At 54.6% G+C, this 17,103-nt stretch overlaps 2 protein-coding genes across 4 annotated transcripts in view; one reads left to right on the top strand and one right to left on the bottom strand.

Moving 5' to 3' along the window:
• Positions 1-2,246: 2,246 nt before the first annotated feature.
• SNAP29 (synaptosome associated protein 29) lies at positions 2,247-16,440 on the bottom strand. Its single transcript, XM_060028502.1, has 5 exons — positions 16,006-16,440; positions 10,996-11,192; positions 10,128-10,213; positions 8,594-8,692; positions 2,247-5,335 (listed from the first exon to the last, which is right to left on the bottom strand). The coding sequence occupies exons 1-5, from the start codon at positions 16,438-16,440 to the stop codon at positions 5,178-5,180; spliced, it is 975 nt and encodes a 324-aa protein (XP_059884485.1). The 3' UTR covers positions 2,247-5,177.
• Positions 16,441-16,629: 189 nt separating this feature from the next.
• The window catches only part of PI4KA (phosphatidylinositol 4-kinase alpha), a 94,947-nt gene continuing 94,473 nt past the window's right edge, over positions 16,630-17,103 (top strand). For 2 of the 3 annotated variants that reach the window (XM_060028499.1, XM_060028497.1), the window contains exon 1: positions 16,630-16,794. In XM_060028499.1, coding sequence (XP_059884482.1) covers positions 16,657-16,794 — 138 coding nt within the window. In that variant the 5' untranslated portion in view covers positions 16,630-16,656. The remainder of the gene's footprint in view (positions 16,795-17,103) is intronic. The other variant, XM_060028498.2, reaches the window with a different exon arrangement.

The following is a 17,103-nucleotide window of genomic DNA, read 5'->3' as shown; positions in this document are numbered from 1 at the left end:
TCTTTTTGATGATAGCCTTTCTGACGGCTATGAGGTGATATCTCACTGTGTTATTTATTTATTTATTTATTTTTGGCTGCACTGGGTCTTCCTTGCTGTGTGCAGGCTTTCTCTAGCTGCGTCGAGCAGGGGCTATTCTTCGTTGTGGTGCGTGGGCTTCCCATTGCGGTGGCTTCTCTTGCTGTGGAGCATGGGCCCTAGGCACGCGGTCTTCAGTAGTTGTGGCATGTGGGCTTAGTTGCTCCGTGGCATGTGGGATCTTCCTGGACCAGGGATCGAACCCGTGTCCCCTGCATTGGCAGGTGGATTCTTAACCACTGTGCCACCAGGGAAGCCCCTCACCAGCACTCTTTATGTTTTCTTTTTGATGACAGCCTTTCTGACAGGTGTGAGGTGATAGCTCATTGTGGTTTTGACTTGCATTTCCCTGATGGCTAGTGATGTTGAGCACATTTTCACGTACCCACTGGACAAGAATTTCACTCCCCTCTGACCTTCGTTTTTTTTTAAGCCATTCATTTACAGAAACCTGCTGAGTGCTCACCCTGCACTGGGCACAAGCTCCGGAGTCCCATCGACTTTGCAGCTTACACTCCAGCTTAAATTGTTTGACAATTATATTTCTTGTTGTAAATGAGTAATTATGGCCTTCTAGCTCATTTAAAAAGTCGTTGTTGGGAATTCCCTGGTGGCCCAGTGGTTAGGACTCGGTGTTTTCACTGCTGGGGCCTGGGTTCAATCCCTGGTTGGGGAACTAAGATCCTGCAAGCCGTGGGGTGCGGCCAAAAATAAATAAATAATAAAAAATAAAATTAAATAGTCATTGTTACTTTGGTGAGTCTCTGTAAGAAACTGGCCCGCTCTGGCCTGTGGGCCTGGAACCCCCACTTGGGGCTGTGGAAGTAGTATCATGTGCTAGCTCCCCTAAAAGCACTGTTGTTGTAACCATGGTGGGAACCAGAGCAGGTTTTTTGCGGTATGCGGGCCTCTCACTGTTGTGGCCTCTCCCGTTGCGGAGCACAGGATCCAGACGTGGAGGCTCAGCGGCCATGGCTCACGGGCCCAGCTGCTCCGCGGCATGTGGGATCTTCCCGGACCGGGGCACGAACCCGCGTCCCCTGCATCGGCAGGCGGACTCTCAACCACTGCGCCACCAGGGAAGCCCCAGAGCAGGTTTTTAAGTGGTGGGTTGGCATGATTAGCACCAGCCTGTCTCCAAGAACTGAAACTTCAAAGTAAAATGTTAAAACAAAGTCAATCAAACCCTAGCAGAACTTGATTTTGACTTAATTTCTAAATGGCCTGGAGGTGCCCCTGGTTTGAGGTTTGTCTCTGGCCTTTGCGGGTCCAAAGCCCTAAAATCCACCTCTGTGGGGGAAGCAGTGTTGTGCACGTTCATGCGACTTGCTTCACTCCTGGCTCTTGGCCTACTTTCAAGTCGGGTCCTGCCTAGACTTCAGGAGAATTCTTCTGGGAGAATCCGAGGCACTAAAGTGCAAAGATCTGTGTCAGTCATCCTCTGCTCCAAGCTCCAGGGCCAGCGCCCACACTTCAGCCTGGTGATCCAATCAAGGAGCCAGACCCTCTCCCGAGGCCTCAGGCCAGAGCTCTGGCTTCTCACTTGCCTTCTTCGGCTCTGCTGGCAGCCCCAGGCAGGAGGCCTGCTCTTGAACTCCAGCCACGAAAGCACCTGGTGACTCCAGGGCTGGAAACCCCACTATTTAAAAAACTCTATAAAAGGTGTTAATTACTAGGGTCCTTCTGAGTCCCCATCTCAGCTGGGCCTTCGACAGCCTTTCCCTGATGATCCACCTCTACCGTCCTCTTTCTCTGTTCCCACCAAGGAGATAAAGGCTGTCAGATGTCACGTTCCTGCCACCCCCCTCCACATTAATATGTTGAAGCCCTAAACCCCCAGAACCTCAGAACGTGACATTTGGAGACAGGGTCTTTACAGAGGTAATTAACTTAAAGTGAGGTCATTAGGGATGGACACAGCGAAGATGACGTGAAGATACTGTTTGGCCTGTGAGCCTAAAACATCCACTCTCTGGACCTTGAGGGTGTGCCAAGCCCTGAGCTGGACAGCGTTGCAGAGGCACCGGGAGGCAGGACAGATGGATTGACAGGCTTTCAAGAAGCACGAGACGTGGCAGCCAGAACCAAACACCTGAGGACTCAACAAGGAGGGATCCCCCCCCGACACCAGCTCTTTGAAAAGGACCTCACAGAAGGCAAAGTTTGATTAAAAAACAACTTCACATTTTATTTTAAGGAATATGGTCATTTGTTGAGTTGAAGGCATGAAGTACAAGAGCTGCTCTGACACACTCTGAGCAGAAGCTCCTCCTCCCATGTGCACTTTTAATGACTCGCTCATCGTTTTGTGCACATTTCACCCATCAGAGCTGAAGACGCTTAACAACATTGGTAACTTTAAAAATTCTGCAGAAAAGGCCTATGTAGGCAAAGTATAAGATTTTTACTAAATTGCTGTGGTGTACACTTAAAATCACATATTCACAAAAAGAAGTTAAAGAAAGAGAAATTAAAATGCACTTATGTGGGCTTCCCTGGTGGCGCCGTGGTTGAGAGTCCGCCTGCCGATGCAGGGGACGCAGTTTCGTGCCCCGGTCCGGGAGGATCCCACGTGCCGCGGAGCTGCTGGGCCCGTGAGCCATGGCCGCTGAGCCTGCGAATCCGGAGCCTGCGCTCCGCAACGGGAGAGGCCACAACAGTGACAGGCCCGCGTACCACAAAAAAAAAAAAAAAAAAGCACTTATGTACTTCCATTCTTGCCACCTGAGGTAAATTCAGGTCTCCTTTCCTATATAACACAAAAAAGACGTCCACGAGGCAACCTGCCACTGTTAACTACAAATCACTACGTTAAAAAGTTCCTCCGAAGGAAAACGCGCTTATTGTTAAGTTAGGAGCACACTTAACATGTAACCAACCTTGAGTTAGAAAAGCCACTTTTTGGAAGGCACAGTTTGTTTCCAGGTTGACCATGGAATTCCAGATCTGTCTTCTGGACCCCATGTGGCAAGAAGGACAACCCCGGCCGGGTACCCCCATTTCTCCCTGACACGTGCGTCCAGAGGGCAGAGTTTTCCTCTGCTCACAGTTACCACACGTAGGTCCTGGAGGCTCCTCTGGTCCTGCTTTGTTCTCTGAAAGTGTGAGCGGCTCTGCTGTGTGAAGCAGCAGCCACTGGCCCTCAGTGGGTGCGGGAGCAGGTGGGGACCCGGTAGAGATGCTGCCCAGCACGAGGATGAGACAGGCCCTTGGCCCAGGCTTTAGAATGAAGGATCTGAACAAGAACAGAACCAAATATACGGGGAGACATGTGTGAGGGAAACGTTTCTAGAAGAGTGAGGGCAACTCTCCCTCCACAGCTTGGGGTAAAAAAGGGGGTGGTGGTGATGGGCTTCATCAATCCAACAAAAGACACAAAATAAGGTGCTACTTTGCTTCAAATTGGTTAAATCACTAACCCCATTATGTGAGAGGAGGGCTGCAGACAGTGTTTGCAAGTGGCCTTTGTCTGTATTTATTTGAACGGAGAAGCTCAGGTCTAGGCGTGCTGACTAATCTCCACGTGTCTATGCCTGAGGGCAAGGAGCAGGAACAGTTATCATGACACCCATTGAGGAAGGCGTCAGGGAGGAAAACCCTGGAACATGCCGGGTGGACGGGCACCCCCAGGCTGCCCTGCATCCTGGTGTCACGCTTTGGAGCAGCCTTTTTGCTGGAAGCCCTGTGAACTCGTTCAGTGTGGGCCGGGTGGACATGTAAAATTCTTCCTTTTTCCAGTTACCAGGAGAACAACCATGATGGGCTTGTGATAAGCAGATGTGGGTCTGATTACCTTCCACAGCATCCAAACGCCCTGTGACATTCCCAGTGATGTGGGTCAGACTCGCAGGGCGGCTGGAACATGACAGAAAGATGTATCTGGCCACAGAGGCTGTCAGTGTTTTTAGGAAAGTCAGGCATTATGGAATGGAACTTTTATATTTGAATTGCTACATAAACGCTGTTGCATTGCTGCTGCCCCTTAAAGACGTTCCTTTGCTTTAAGGGACTTTGTTTATATTCTACTGAACCAAAGTGGTGAAGGTCACCGTGCCGGGGCCAGGTTTCAGGGTGAAAGGCACTGTGATTTTAAGGTTTCCAACCTAATCTGTCTTATTAAAATCAGTCCCTTTCACCATCTTCAAAATATTTTAATTTATTTGCTTTTAAAAAGACCAGGACCTCGTGGCTTCAATTATTTTGTTGGAGGTACCAACATCAAGAAATTCCTTTAAGTACAGAAATCAATTTTAATTAGTACTTTTAAATGATTCTCTTTTTTTGTAAAATGAAGAGAGAACAAGCTAGGCCAGGTAGAATGATAACATCTGGGCTTTTTTTAAAGCCATATCCTTCTGTGCACAGTCAGTGTCATTAGTGGAGCTCCAGTCCTAAAACTGGGGCCAGAGAATCAAGTGATGGGTCAAGGCATGTTGCCAGCAGCACAGAAGAGTGGGTGGGAATCCTGGATGGGCCAGGGGACCCCAGGCACCGAGTAAACATGTTTGGATGGGGGGCCTGGTCCAGATGACCTGAGGGCAGGGAGCTTGGTGGAGCACGTCTGTGTGATGCTCCTCTCTCACGCTCTGCAGGCCTCAGACAGCGGGCCAGGGAGCCTCCAGCCAGGGCAGAATGTGTTCCTGACCCTGTGCAGGGGCAGCGGGGCTCACCTAGCTCCCTATGTGCTTCCAGGCGTCACAGTGAGCAGGGCTGGTCTGAACCCCCTCCTACTAAAATCAAACGCCTGCCAAGGGGCTCAGAGCATCACAATGTGCTCGTGGGGAGAAGGATGCCCACAAACACGGGTCACATGGCCCTCAGCGCTCTACCTCGCGGAGGCCTGGGGACGAGAAGCACAACAGACGGAAGCAGAGGCCGGCATGACCACCACTCTGCCCGCACACCTCTAGTCAGGGCCCTCAGAGAAGTGGGGCACATGCTTTCTCTACAACAAAACCTCTTTTGAGACCCACTCTGTTACAACATTTGCAAACACATGTGAAATCACATTCTAAAGTAATAACTGAAATTTCTTGGGCGTTTAAAAGAAGACCTTTCAAATCTTTTCATCACGATGGAGTGGAAATCCGCCTCCGTCTTCAAAGCTGCCGAACTTTCCTCTCTGTACTCTTGATGTTGACGTCTAACTTGTCCACTTTGGTTGTGAGGCGGTCAAGAATGTCGTCCTGCTCCTCAATCTCTGTCTGCATCCCCAGGGCGATGTCCTTCAGCCGGCCCAGGCCCACGGACAGCTCATCTGCGGGACAGGAGAGCACACACGGGCCTGAGCCAAGTCACAGCATCGGGACCTGCAACCCCAGATGCTCCCCCCATGGGCTCGGCAGCACTGCAGTCACTGACCCCTCCTTCCTGGAAGACAGGCCAGATGCCAGGGCGTTGGTTACATGCTCCAAAACATGCGCAAGTGAAGAGAAAGCAGTAGCGCTTAACAGGAAAGCCACTCCTCCCTGCCACCCACCAGGACACCCACTATTAGTACACGGTGTTTATTTTAGAAATTCATATAGAGCCACACACCTTTCAGCTGCCTTTGAACCTTACATCCCCAGCTCCCTAAAGCTGGGTCAAGCACAGGTCCAGAGTGGCAAAGAGGAAGACCCCCATTTGGAAACACATCTGAGATACAGCTCAGGCTTTTCCAGTCTTTATAATAAGTATTTCCCTTCTTTTAAAAAAGTTGTAAAAATCAATCTCAATTCATTTTTAAGAGAAATAAATTCTATAAGAACACGGTCAGCCTCGAGTATGTGAAGGGCTTCCTTAGCACAGTGACAAAGAAAGAACTGACCATGAGTGGGGAGGAGACCAGCCAAGGGGCCCGGGGTCCCCTGATGGGGCTGTGCAGACCGCAGAAGGGAGTCGTGACGTGACTGACTCTGTCCAGATGAATATAAAGCCCCTTCCCTGTGTGTGTGTGTGTGTGTGTGTGTGTGTGTGTGCGTGCATGTGTGTGCCCTGAATGTGTGTGTGCATGTGCACAGGGTATGGGGACGGGGTCACATCCAGAGCTGCTTTCTGCCCTTTTACTAGGAAAGAGCTGGGGGAAAACAGAAGAGGTGGTGCTTTGTAAGCCTTTTCACTAAGTTAAAGATAAAACATTAAGTGAAAAAGGTCAAAATACACAAATAGCTGGCAATGGCACCATAAATCTAAGCAGAATCAGATTTTTTAGAAATGGTCTTCCTGGGACTTCCCTAGTGGCGCAGTGGTTAAGAATCCATCTGCCAGGGCTTCCCTGGTGGTGCAGTGGTTGAGTGTCTGCCTGCCGATGCAGGGGACGTGGGTCTGTGCCCCGGTCCGGGAAGATCCCACATGCCGCGGAGCGGCTGGGCCCGTGAGCCATGGCCGCTGAGCCTGCGTGTTCGGAGCCTGTGCTCCGCAACGGGAGAGGCCACAACAGTGAGAGGCCTGCGTACCGCAAAAAAAAAAAAAAAAAAAAAAAAAAAAGAATCCATCTGCCAATGTAGGGGACACGGGTTCGATTCCTGGTCCAGGAAGATCCCACGTACCACAGAGCAACTAAGCCCATGTGCCACAACTACTGAGCCCGCGTGCCACAACTACTGAAGCCTGCATGCCTAGAGCCCGTGCTCTGCAACAAGAGAAGCCACCGCAATGAGAAGCCTGTGCACTGCAACAAAGAGTAGGCCCCGGGGCTTCCCTGGTGGCGCAGTGGTTGGGAGTCCGCCTGCCGATGCAGGGGATGCGGGTTTGCGCCCCAGTCCGGGAGGATCCCGTGTGCCGCGGAGCGGCTGGGCCCGTGGGCCATGGCTGCTGGGCCTGCGCGTCTGGAGCCTGTGCTCCGCAGCGGGAGGGGCCACAGCGGTGAGAGGCCCGTGTACCGCAAAAAAAAAAAAAAAGTAGCCCCCGCTCTCTGCAACTAGAGAAAGCCGGCATGCAGCAACAAAGACCCAACGCAACAAAAACAACGAAAAGAAAAGAAAAGAAAAGAAAGCCTGTGCCCCTGTGTCCCATGGACATTGACAGCTGTAAGGCCACCCAGGTCTCATGGAGCTGCCGGCAGCTGCGACGGCTTGGGACCCACAAGGAGCTGCACTGCGGTGAGAAGCTGGATCAGGGAGGGCCGCCTGGCAAGGGACCGCCAGCAGTGCCGGGCGTCCAGGAGGCAGAGGGACCTGCCCGGGGCAGTGGTGTGGCCCCATCAGCAGGGCCCATGGACGGCTGTGCTGGGGTCCCCTGCGCTGCTCTGTGTCCCGCTCACCCTGCCGTCCCAATGCACACCCTCAGCCTCTGGGGTAGGCTGTCCTTGGTCTTCTTCCTGCTGCACTCCCTGCATTCCTGAATCTCGCCCCCTGCAATAGGTCTTCCCCCCAGCAGGCACCAGTGCCAGCCTTTCTTGGTGGGGAAACCTTTGGTGGGGAGGATGGGGGGCCCGCCAGTCCCTGTGTTTCTCTGGAGTCAGGCCTGGCAGATACACCCTCTGCCTGATGCCTTCGGCTCCAGGGCCGAGTCCAGAGGACAAGCAAGCAGTGACCTCCGGGGTGCCCCTGGGCTCCGAGGGCAGACAGCAGTTGAGGTTCAGGGTGGAGAAACAGAAGGAATGACACCAAAGCAGTTGTCACTGCTGGACGGTGGAATTTGGGTGTTGGTTTCCTTAGGGCACTTGCCTAACTTCACAGTTTTCTACAATGAGTCTATGTGCTGAGAAACAAAGGTTAAATGAAGGTTAAATAAAGGATGTGGGTCTGCCTCACGTGTTGTCTGTACCAGTAGCCCGGGCTGCTGGAGTGGGCACTGCCCTGGGAGAGCTGGGGGCCCGTGTCCCCTGGGAGGAGAGAGCAGGGGAAGCTTTCCTTTCTGTCTCACCCTCTTTGCCATCCCCTAAGGGGAAGGAGGGTTGGCAAGCAACCTGGGTGGCCATGGGGGAGGTTCACACACAGGAAGCAAAGGTCAGAGGGGGCTGCTGAGGGGCCAACTCCTCCACCCGACTGCAAATAACCCCCTCCTCTCTCCATTTTCGCCTTCTGGGCCCTGGGTGTAAAGTAGGGACAAAACTGAACTTCTCCTGTGTTTCTGGAGACTGGTTAGGGAGACACCAGAGAAGCCAGCAGGTATGTGGTTACAACAGGGCGCCCTGGAGCCCGAGGCCCAGGAAGCAGGGTGCCTGGCCACGCGGCCAAGGTGCTGCTGGCCCCATGTATGCCTGACCTGCTGGGCTGCCTCCCGCGAGCCTTCCAGTTTTGCTCACCTGACCCTGCCCGAGCCCAGGGCACACGGAGGAAGCAGGGTGGCATGGCCGGGTGGTGAGGGGGGTGGGCAGAGCCCAGGCTGCACAGCGTAGTCCCCAGACCCTGACCCTGTCGCTGTCACCTCCCAGACAAGAGGTGGGGACGGAGACAAGCGGGCAGACCCCAGAGAGGGCGAGGGGCTGGGATGTTGCACACGCGCACGTGCGTGTGTGTGTGCAGGGGTGGACAACGGGGGGCCCCGGTGCACGCAAGCCGTGGTGCTGGTGGCGGTGCTCTGGTCTTACCGAGGTTGCTGTCAATCCTCTGGTGACAGGTGCGCAGGTGCGGGTTCCTTGGGTAAGCCTCGGAGCTCACGGCAGAATCGGCCCCTCCAGGGATGGAGTCTGAGTTGACAAAGAAACACCAGGAGGACGGTTAACTGACACACTTGAAATGCCGCTTCACAAAACTCATCTTAATCTGGAAAACGGGTGGAAGGACTAAGGCGGTTGGTTCTGAGGCCACTGAGAGAGGCAGGCGGGACAGGGAAGGGGCGGGAGGGAGACGCTTCCTGAGGGCAGCCCCTCGGAGATCAAAGAACCCCAGCCTATGGGTCACCTGGTCAGCCACGGACCCTCGAGCTCAGGAAAGAGATTCATGCACGTAATGGTATGGAAGTTGGAGCAGCCACCACGCAAACCCACACAGGCTCCGGAAAAAGAAACGTTAAATGATGCACATTTGCCCCCAGAAATCTTCTCTGAACCTCAGTTTCCAAATGTACACAGAAAAGCCCTGTCACCCAGGGTATGTCTTCTGGGGACCATCTCTTTCTAGACTTGGGGTCTCTCCTTCAGCATGGCCTACGGAAGCCCCTCAGCGCACAGTCTTCTCCCACTTCCTCTGCAGCTTTTGCCTTCCCAGATGAACCTCCGGGCCCTCCTCCGCCAGGCCTCCCCTCGGCTGTGCCCGCAGGCGGCACAGGAAGCATCTGGTTACTTCCAATGTGCCTGGCTCTCTAGGGGTCGACAGAGCCCCCGGGAGGCCTTGATTCCTTTCCAGATGAGGGATGTTCCTGGGCCCATCATTTGATATTAATGGGACAATCTGACACAAAACACCTCCTATCTCACACTCCTTGTCCACACGGCCGCTTCTGCGCCCACTGGGGCTCAGGGGCTACATTAGCCTCCTTCTGTCACTGCAACAAAATACCACAAACCATCCTTTGGTTCTGGAAGTCAGACGTCCAACCTGGGTCTCCCCGTCCTCAGACCCAGGTGTCAGTGGGGTTGGTTCCCCTGGAGGCACTTAGGGAGAATCCGATTCCCGGCCCCTTCCAGCCCCTGGAGGTCAATCCTTAGCAGCGGCCCCTCCTCCACCTGAGAGCCAGCTGCCCGGCACCTTCAAATCTCTCACTCCATCACTCTCTCCTCTGCCTCCTTCCCACTTGCAAAGGACCTTTGCGATTTCACTGGGTCCAACCGGAAAACCCAGGATAATCTCCCCAACTCAAGTCAGCCGATCAACAACTGTACTTCCCTCTGCGACCACGATTCCCCTTTTGCCATGTGACCTGACATATTCCTGGGGCCTGGGGATTAAGGCGTGGATGTCCGGGGGGTCATATCCTACTCAGCATAGGTGTTTCCCTGCCTGAAGATCTCAGAGCTATACAGGCCAGGCTCCCACTCCCTTATCCCTCCCTCCATGGGGGAGCAGGGCTGAACCTGCCATAACGCACACCCCCTGCTCCCTGAGAGAGGCACTGAGGCCCCCGACGCCCCTACCCAGTGCAAGGTGTCCCCGCAGAACCCGTGTGTGGGCGGGAGCACTGACCTGAGTCATTGAGCTTCCTGAGGTTTGGGTGGCTGGTCTGGTACTGTGCCTCCTGGTCTTTACTTGTACTTATGGCTTCTTTCAATCTTTGGATAAAAGTTACGAGAAGAAAAAAACTTTTAGAAAGGAAAAGCACCTGTGACAGTGCAGTCTTTTCTAACAGTGCCCATGTGAGAAAATCAAATGCCTCTTCTGACCAAGATACAAAGCCAAATGAATATTCTAACTGCAATTATGAAAACACTGAATAAGGGGAGCAACCTACATTCTTTGTGTTACGGTAGGTAAGGTGTAGATTTTCTGTAATGTGGTGATATTGTCTTTATAATAAAAGACAGATACAATGATCTGACATATGAGCAACAATCATGTTTTAGCAGAAACTGAATTATTTTACGTTTGAACACATGGCATTTATATGCCAGCCAAAATTGCAGTATGATTTTATTATACCTCTAGCCAAAAATTTTGAGGAAAATAATCTCTGATTTTAAAATGATAATCAATGGGCAACTTGAATTAGATATGGGGAAGCTGGACATGAAAACTTTTTAAAGCAAAAATTCTGTGAAGTGAGTCACATTTATACTGATTAGAGTGAACATTCTCTCTTTCAAATTACCAGGAGCAGTAATTTATGGAGACCCAATTCACGCACAGTTTGCAGACTGAACAGCAGTCACATCACACAATCAAGAGCAGTGGAGAACGCTTCTTGTTTCAAAATGTCTGAAGACAAATCCCTCCCAGTGAGTAACTTTCAGGGTCCTTTGGTCCCTTTAAGGCATGAGAAGTGTCCTGAAAGGCTCGGCCACCCGCACTAAACCCCCCTCTGCTGCTTTGCTCCGGCCAGACGGGCACCGCTCACCTGCTGCTGGGCTGGGGGGCAAGGGTGCCATTCTGCGCAGGTGGGGTCTCTGAGGGTTTGGTTCTGAAGTAATTGACGAGCCCTCCGAACACACTCTTGATGCTGTTGATGTGCTTCTGGCTGGTCTTCAGATCCTGCTCCATCTTGTCCACCATCTTCTCTGTGCGCTCCAAGGCCCCTCGCTGGCGCACGAGTTCCTAGGGAGGATGAGACGTGATGGCATTGCACCTTCTGTAGCTCCCCGTCACCCGCAGAGGAAGGCTCTCTGTAAATCCTCAGCCAGCACTTGGGGATGGCGCAGCCCCCACCCTAACCTGAGTCCCGCCCGAGCTCTGGAGGGGAAGGTGCCAGCATTAAGTGTCTCGTCCTGATTGCGATTAAACTCTGGTTTTGAACAACCAGCAGGCAGAGGTTGATCTGGAGTCGATACGCTGAATCTAGAAACTTGAGAGTTACCCCCATCAATGTCGCTCCCCTTCCCAGGGAGCATGACACACATACGCACCAGCAGGGACGCAGGAGCTGGCGGGGAACATGCTTGAATGCGGGGCTCCGTCCCGGCAGGAGTGACAGTGTAGAGTGGTCTTAGGTGGCAAGAGAACCACCAAGGGCAAAGGTTGGTGCCCCTCGCTGCATGTGCAGGCTGCCCAGGCCGCTCATACCGTGTGTTCCCGAGAAAGGCCTTGTCTGGCTCCTTGCCCTCGTATTAGCCTGAAGAGTGACTTTGCTTCCCAGAGTCCTCAGGTCAGCCTGACAGTCTGCACCAGCAATGTGGTTTACAGGGTGGGGGGCCTTGAGCCACACAGTGTGACCTCTGGAGGGGCTGGAGACTCTAGTCAGCCAGGCGGGCAGCCGTGCCTCCTGGATGTCCCACGTCACAGTGGGGGGAGTGCAGGCTGCACACACAACTCCACAGAGAGGGGACAAAGGGAAGCTGTGCTTGCTCTCCTGGACTCTGCCCACCAGCTTGTCTCCCTTGAGGATTTTAATCTGCATCCTTTTGCTGTAACAAACCACAACCGTGAGTATAACAGCTCTACTAATTCTGAGTCCTTCTAGGGAATCGTTAAACCTGAGGGTGCTCTTGGGGACCCCCACAACACCTCTAAACAGCACTTCTCACTCTCAGAGGCAGAAGGCTGCAGAGAAGACAGCCCCTGGGCTTCCCCAGCACAACTCCTGGTCAGCAAAGCAAGGTCTCCCAGACACCATGGAGGCCACGGGTGAACATTTTAGGAAGGAGCAGCAGACACAGCCAGATGCCACGGCGCTGGTGTGGGATGTATGACCTGCCTGGACGGTAAAGACCCGGCCTCACAAGGTGCCTCACAGCTAAGAAGCCAGCAAGTTTGATCCTAGAACTTTTTAACAGTCGAATTCAATCACTGATCCTTTATAAAATCTACTAGGAATTACTTAACCGAGCAGCTGATTGTCTCCCTCCATCAGCTTCTGCTTCAGGATAGGGTTGTGCTAAGAACTCTGGCTGCATCAGAACCAGCCCGGGCTGCATTGGAGGTGAGGCTCTGGTCAGTACAGCCCCTCACCTGGAGAGGGGACGGGTCTGCCCAGAGGATGAGGGCACCACCCCAACTCACAGGGACACCCAGAACAGAGGGCTGCGATGGCCTCCGTTCCCAGGCTGCACAGGTGTCCGTCCCCACGTGGCCCACCTCTCTGAACTGAAGGCCCAGCAGGGTTTGGCGACTGTCGAGTGCTGGAAAGACTCAATGAGGTGAGGGGGCCCCACACGAGACCGTGTGCAGGATGTGCTGGCCGGGCTGCTGAGAGCATCCTGGCCCGACTCCCCTTCTGCTGATGCTAACCAAGCTGGCCACTCAGGCCCTCATCCAAGGTTTGTTGCTGGACTCCCTGAACTGAGACCCTGGGCTCCACAAAACATCACTGGCGCGTGCTCAGCAGCCAGAGGGGGCAGGCGGTCGGTCTCCTTGGCCAGGGTGGTGAAAGGGCACATGAAGACTGCGTCCACGTGGGACACAAACAGGCAAACCATTAGGGGACTGGTCGCAGAAACAGAAGCCATCCACTAGAGGGACCACGACGCAGGAAGAGCATGGGACTTCCCTGGCAGTCCAATGGTTAGGACTCTGCACTTCCACTGCTGGGCTGGGCTCAATCCCTGGTTGGGGAACTAGGATCCCACAAGCCACTCGGTGTGGCCAAAAAAAAAAAAAAAGAGCAGCGCATCACGTGTTGCTATGGAATGCCCTCCACCTTGTCAAGCAACGTGCAGTGTGGAATATACAGAACACTTCTTAAGTTAAAATTATTAAAAAAAAGAAAAAGATAAGTATAAGCATGTTTTTTTGCGGTACATGGGCCTCTCACCGTTGTGGCCCCTCCCGCTGCGGAGCACAGGCTCCGGATGCACAGGCTCAGCAGCCATGGCTCACGGGCCCAGACGCTCCACAGCATGTGGGATCTTCCCAGACCGGGGCACAAACCTGCATCCCCTGCATCGGCAGGCGGACTCTCAACCACTGCGCCACAAGGGAAGCCCTAAGCATGTTTTTATACACAGAATATCTCCACAGGGACACTGCAGGAACAGAAGGTGAGTGGCAGGGGGTAGGGGGGCAGCAGGTGGGAGCAGCCTTCACGGCCTTCTGTATCATTTCAATTTTGAACCCTGTGACTAGATTATCACTTCACAAAAATTATACCTTAGGGAAAGAAAAGAAGAAACAAATCATGCCTGAGAAGTGGAAAAGCCATGTGGCCTACAAGTCTCTATGGTTCTGCACTGTACTCCCCAGGCCGGCCCACCTCTCCTCTATCCTGTGGGGTCAGGACCTGAGGCGAGAGCCTTCCAGAGAGGTGAACCCTACAGGTTTCTCAGGAGAAGGGCAGCTCTCCTTCACTAGAGGTGACCTGACTAAGTAACTTTGCCGCTGCTGCCATGCTGGGCCTAAAAAAGTCAAGTCCTCAGTGTCTAAAACATATGTCCTGTTTTGGCACCTCTCAGCTGGGTATGTGACGGGCACCTGTCTAAGTTAGGAGGTTAGTTTAGTGGTGATGTGGGTCTGCTGGGACAGAGGCCACCACCAACCCCCCCCCAATCCCCCAGGGGAATGAAAGAGCGATGAAAGGGATTCAAAGACAGTAAGACAACTTGGAGATTATGGGGTAGGGTGGAGACGGGGGTGCTGACCATTCCTGCCTCCCAGGGCCTCCAATAATTGAGAACTGATTCAATCCTGGAAAAATTCCATGTGTAATCGCACTGATGACAGAGCCTGTCACCTGCTCAGTCATGATCATACCGTACCTCTCACAGCAACACCTGGCTTGGCCATGCCAAGCCTCACGGCCTGAGGTGCCACTCTGCCTTTGCTCTCATGGCCCCCATTATAGGAAAGAAGGAACTTTGGGGGCAGCATGGGGTTTGTCACCACAATCCTTATGAAACAACGTTATCCTCTGTGTTTTTGGCACTCCTGACCTTCCCTCTGACTGTACTGGGTCCTAAGCTCCTCCTCCAGGCCCTTTCCTGGAAGGCTTCCTGGGCAACACTTTCCTGCTCAGGAGCTGTGGCGTTGGGCCAGTGCCTTTGCGTGACTCTTCTCTTCCTTGGGAAGTCCCTCCTCCTCCTCCTATCTACACCTTAGCCTTAGAAGCCAGAATCCAGGGTATCCTCTGCCACAGTATTCTACTTTCTGTCACTCTGATTTCCTACTTCACCCGTTCTCAGTTGCCAAAGATGTCTTTATTTTTGGCTGTGCTGCTTGGCATGTGGGATCTTAGTTCCCTGACCAGTGATCGAACCCGCGTCCCCTGCATTGGAAGTACAGTCTTAACTACTGGACCACCAGGAAAGTCCCCAAAGATGGCTTTTTAAACAGTTCTTAGTTGGCTTCCTTGGGCCTGGGACCCTTAATCAAGTGACCCCTCCACCTGGGCCCTAAGACCTAAGGCAATCCTCCCAAATTTAAGTCAACATTTTCCATTTAGACTGTAATGTAGGAATCCAGTAGACACAAGCAAAACTTCCTCAATGAGGCTAAAGACAGGCAGGTGGGCCACTGAGAGATCGGGTGATAAGGAGAAGTGGGGAAGGGAGATAACCCAAGGAGGTGGTAACGGGAGAATGATGGGATGGACCTCAAGACTGGCCAAGACTGTAAGTGACCAGGTCAGAAGGAACTTTCCCAGAGAAAAGAATTACGAAGAGACCCAGGGAAGAACATGATGCTTTAGCTTCCATAACTACAAATGCTTAAATAGAATTATTTTTAGCTGATATAGCAATCACAGGTTATTACATTTTTTAAAACTTTCTAAAGAAATGCCCAACACAACTGTCATTAGTACGCTGAGGCGAGAATGTGGTGCCTAAGAAAGAACAGCTCTTACCCAAGGTCCTACTCTCTGAAACCACCTATGGACGTTAAGAAGAACTGCAGAAGCTAAGCTGGGACGGCAAACAGTCACAGGCCGCCCCCGTCTCTCTAGGACATCTTCGTCGGGATCAGGAAGGAAACGTAAGGCCCTAGACTCGACCAGACTCGGGCTCCGGCGCACTCAGCAGTGTCCAGGCAGACAAGACCTTCACTCCCCTCCTAGCGAGGCGGAGGAGCGCTCAGTGCCGGTAAGAACCCAAGGTCCATCTCCTCGGACGCTTGACACCAGCAGGCACAGCCCTCGCTGGGTCACTCCAGGAGGAAGGGCTGAAGCCACGGGCCAGGCTTATGTCCAGGGAATGTGTAAAAGAAACAGACCCTCCACGTCCCTAACCCGGGGTCTGCTGTCTAGAATCCCTACTTACCTGGACCGAACAGCGTGGAAATGACTCCTGACGACGCGTAGAAAAACAACAACCCTGTGGACTAAGCTCAGGAGATCGCCAGGGGCAAACTGCCCCTTTCGGGTGTGAAAACGCGCGTCTCTACGTAGCTAACAGATTGTTACCGACCGTCCAGTCACCAAAGTACAAGACCCGTCCTGGCTGACCGGTCGAGCCCCCAGGAGCCCCGGCGACCGCGGACTCACCTCGGAGGAGGCGACCCCGATCCTCTCGGACTCGTACATCAGGGACAGGGACCTGCCGGTGCTGGCGGCCGTGGCCTCGGCCCGGCGCAACACCTCCTGCCGCAGGGCCTGCTGCCGGTCGGCGGGAGCGCCGGGCCAGTCCGCGAGGTCGCGGTTGTCCGTCCACGGCGCCGGCCGGACGCCCTCGTCCTCCGCGTCGTCGTCGAACGGGTTGTAGCTTCGGGGATAGGCCGACATGGCGCCAGCGCTCGGCCTGGAGCAGGCGGGAGGAGCCGGGCGCGGCCGAGGCGAGGGGCGCTCTCTGACCACGGGGCAGCTGCAGTATCGCAGAGAACCTACAGAAGCTCCCGTACGCCCGTAGCCGGCGCCGCGCAAACTCCTTCCGCCAGAAGCTTGCGGAGGCCCTGCCTCGGAGCCGACCATCGTGCACCGCATCGGGGGGAGGGGGCCACGCCCGGCGCTCGCGACCGCCGCAGGCCGCACGGCTCCCGGCACCCCCCAGCGGTGGATCTGCCCGAGGCCACGCCCCGCTTGCGTCGGCAACAGAGAGGTCACGTGGCGGGGAGGCCGGATGGAGCCGCGCCTGCGCCGTGAGCTTCGGCTGTCGCGATCCCGGTGAGGGAAGCCGGCGGGCGGTGCCGCGGGGTGGTGATGGCGGCGGCCGCGGCCCGGGGAGGCGGTGGCGGCGGCTCCGGCTCGGGCTCCGGCGCGTCACGGGGTTTTTATTTCAACACGGTCCTATCGCTGGCCCGCTCCCTGGCCGTGCAGAGACCGGCATCCCTGGAGAAGGTAGCTCGGCGGCTGGGCGCGGGCTGACAGGGGGAGGGGCCTGGGGCGCGGGAGGCGGGGCGGGGGTCTGCGGGAGGCCGAGGGGGTCCCGGCTGCCGGGGGCGCGGGGTGCTCTTGAGGGAGGAGCCGGCGCGGCTAGGTGCCGAGGGCCGGGGAGCTGGCAGGCGGAGGTCTGGGGCCCTGTGGCGGGCGGGGCCGTGAGCTCGGGCGGACTGAGCCGCGGGGCCGCCTGGTGACCGCCGGGCGGGGGCGGCGGCGAGGGGCACGGGCAGAGCCGAGGGCCGGGGTCGAGCCTGGGGTCGGCTCCCC

This window comes from Delphinus delphis, chromosome 13 (genome assembly GCF_949987515.2).
Source record: "Delphinus delphis chromosome 13, mDelDel1.2, whole genome shotgun sequence".
In the NCBI taxonomy this organism is placed as follows: Eukaryota; Metazoa; Chordata; class Mammalia; order Artiodactyla; family Delphinidae; genus Delphinus; species Delphinus delphis.
The sequence above is the reverse complement of the archived record's forward strand: the minus strand, read 5'-3'. Positions and strand labels throughout refer to the sequence as shown.